Genomic DNA, 3,215 nt, shown 5'->3' with positions numbered 1-3,215 from the left:
CAGGAATGTGGTTTTAAATCATCTCCTTCTGACCAACAGCACTCTTACACTACTTCCAGTTCAGTATTCTTCTTGCTCTTTCCTTAAGATACATGCTTCTTCAGATAAATATTTGCTTCCCTTTTACACACTGATTACTTGTCTGGAAAAATGCAAAAGACTAAACTATTTGTCATTCAGGATGAACTATTCTCGTTAATTAGTTAACAGGAGCTGCTCCATTGTTGATTTATGACAATGGCCAGCAGAAAACTGAAGTCAGGGACCCATACCAATGCATAGCTGATCTATGTAACCTAAGAAAAAGGTGGAATTTAGCCATTTTAATACCAAAATACTTCTTGTTTTAACTGTCAACAAACAGTAAGCCAAAGCTGAATGGCTGCTTTGTTCAACATAGCACTCACACAACACTCTTCATAACCCCCTCCAATTCAAGCGCTGAAGAAACAGCAGGATTAAAGACAACAGCATTTTACAAACTCTGCTCAATGCTCAGACACCAGCTTGATTTGGTTGACTTATACAGGCAAACAGATTCAATGTAAAGTTGTAAAATTTGTAATAGTATAAGTAATTAAACAATAATGGTAACATAACAAAATAAACAACGTCTTTCTGTTTTAGTAACAGATAAAGTGCCTTAACCCAGGTACACTACTCACGTGTTGGAAACTGAGGTAAACATGGGCTGCCATCATCCTGTTTAAGCTGGATTCGTACTCTACCTCTGTACTGCACGTCTCTGTTCCACTCTCTAGGATACATTTTATTTTTCTGTCATACACAAGGAGAAACTTACTATAGTAAGTACTGGAATAATTTTCTGCAAAACTCCAATTCTAATGGAAGTATATTCAACTTTTTCTGAAAAGCAAAGTGATATTGTGCTGGTTTGCAGATACCAGTCGCACTCTTAAGTGAGGACCTGAATTCTTTAGTAAAGAAGTGATAGAAAATTCAACTGTATTTAAAATTAATAATTACTTCAGAAAATGAATTGCAAAAACTTATCTCTCGAGAAACCCAGGCTCATTCTCTAGCAAAAAACTAACCAACTTAAACTATTTAAAGAACAAGCAGGTATTGCAATAAAAAAATTAACACTCTCTGGCTAAAATATAACTCCAAAGGACCCTGAAGATTTCAAGCATCAGAATCTATTTCCTATGGGACTGTCATTCCAAAAGGTAATCCCCTTTCATTAAAAAGATGCTTTTTTAAAAGCTTAATTTGCAGAACTACAGTTTGCAAAATTAATTAGCTTTTATTCTGACACACTTTTAAGCATCTAGGATAGCCATCTCAGAAGGATAGTTAAAAAAAAGTGATCTTTTTATAAACTTAAAAAACGGTATTGTCTCAGAGATCCTGGTTATTTTTGCCTTGCATACAGTTTTCCAACATTTACTTTATCATTTTGGTCAGTTATTACTCAAAGCAAGCAAGTATCTTGGCTAATAACAAAAACTTCTCAATTGTAATTTATCCTGTCTGTAAGAAAACATATAATGAAAGAACAAAGACACATACTAAGTGGGGGGGGGGGGCTTTTTTGTTTTGTTGGTTTTGTTTTTTTTTTTTTTTTCATTACCTCTAATAGCACATTGAATCCTACTGCTGCACATACATCTTGGATTTCCGTAGATGTGGGATTTTCAACAGCCTGTTGAAATAATGTGTTACAGTTAATTATTTTTCAGTGATGAACTGCCTGTACAGTAATAGTTAGCAGTTTCCCACCCTATACTCTATAACTAGAAAAAGCAGATGAGGAAAGAGAAGGTACTTCAAATAATGACAATCTACTGTAGAAGTCATCAGTGAGCACTCCTATGGTCTAGAAACCATAAAAAAAAAAAAAGAAAAAAAAGAGATCAGACATCAATAAAACACAAAACAGAGGAGATAAATAGAATTAATTAGGATATGAGCAAGTAAAAGAATTACTCAGGAAAAATAGTTGAAAAACAGTTATTATATTTACAAAAAAACAAAAATCATGAATCAGCAACAGCAAACTTACAGCAACGACTGAAGGAGAATAGAAACCTTATAGGCACAGGGCAGCATATTCCTCGTACATATAGATCTTTGGTAACTTGCATGCTCAAGAAAGATTTTATTTTTAACTATTATCAGAAAAAAAACCCAACCCTAAACAGTGAGAAAAGCCCTTTATATTCCCAGTACTGCTTGTTAATACTATAAAGGAGTGAGATGATCAAAACCTATTTCTGGACAGATTAAAATCAACAACAACTACCAAGTCTATGTGCCAGATGCATTGCAGTTCTACCTTTGGCAGCAGCAAAGGTGACAGGGCACAGAATATACGCACATATAGTCAGTCACAAAGCAAACAATCATTAGCTAGGTATTCTTTTCTGCATCACTTTCAAATCTGGCAAACTACTTATGTAGAAGGTTAAGTGCATTGGTGCTTCACCTGCTTGCCAAAGGTGCTGCTCACGTGAAAGCAGACACTTAAACCCAGTGCTCTTCTACCAAATTCACCTGTTGACACAAAGTTATCTTCAAATACACTGCATCTTCCAATTATCGAGCTACTTGCCATGGGGGATAGGAAAGATCAACAGCTTTATTTTCCAACCCTCTACACACCACTGCATAGCAAACCAAAGCATTGTATTTCCCTGCCATCCACATACCTTGTCTATAGGTATCCTTCTTCCTTCTGCTATTGTCTTCTTGTTATTCAAATATGCTGGATAAATGCAGATAAACCTAAAAAGAGAAAACAATGAGTTTAAGTAAATCACATCAACTCCTTAATTGTTTACCAGTATTTTCCTAGTAAAACAACAAAAAAAATCTTATGGCTACAACACGGAAGTTCCCACAGCAGCTTAGAACAACCCTTTATTTTCCCTAGACCAATTAGTAAGATGCTGCAAAAACCCATTTTGAGTTATCCAGGACACTGCAAGACCATTTGGCTGAAACGTTCCTTGCATGACACCACTTTCTGGGGCACGGCGTGTACAAAGGATGGTGTTATTTATCTTGAGGTGGAAAGAAGGTTAAAACATAACGTTTTGGCCCACATCTTAAACTCCTGAAACCTAGAAGAAAACATACACATTCCCCTGAAAAGAATTAAAAGTTTCCTGAAAAGGTTGTAGTTGCTTGCTGACTAAGTTCTTGATAGGAGCAAGAAGCAGGGAGGTTTTTTTTGCTACAGTTACGCTTTC

The 3,215-nt window shown here is 35.7% G+C and overlaps 1 protein-coding gene across 1 annotated transcript in view; it reads right to left on the bottom strand.

Moving 5' to 3' along the window:
* SRP19 (signal recognition particle 19) overlaps window positions 1-3,215 on the bottom strand; it is a 7,019-nt gene that overhangs the window by 1,043 nt on the left and 2,761 nt on the right. The window contains exons 3-5 of the mRNA XM_035888458.1: window positions 2,673-2,748; window positions 1,595-1,666; window positions 666-777 (exon numbers count right to left, since the gene is read on the bottom strand). Coding sequence (XP_035744351.1) covers window positions 666-777; window positions 1,595-1,666; window positions 2,673-2,748 — 260 coding nt within the window. The remainder of the gene's footprint in view (window positions 1-665; window positions 778-1,594; window positions 1,667-2,672; window positions 2,749-3,215) is intronic.

This window comes from Egretta garzetta, unplaced genomic scaffold (assembly GCF_000687185.1).
Source record: "Egretta garzetta isolate BGI_Z169 unplaced genomic scaffold, ASM68718v1 scaffold271, whole genome shotgun sequence".
Classification (NCBI taxonomy): domain Eukaryota; kingdom Metazoa; phylum Chordata; class Aves; order Pelecaniformes; family Ardeidae; genus Egretta; species Egretta garzetta.
This window is presented reverse-complemented; position numbering and strand designations above follow the sequence as displayed.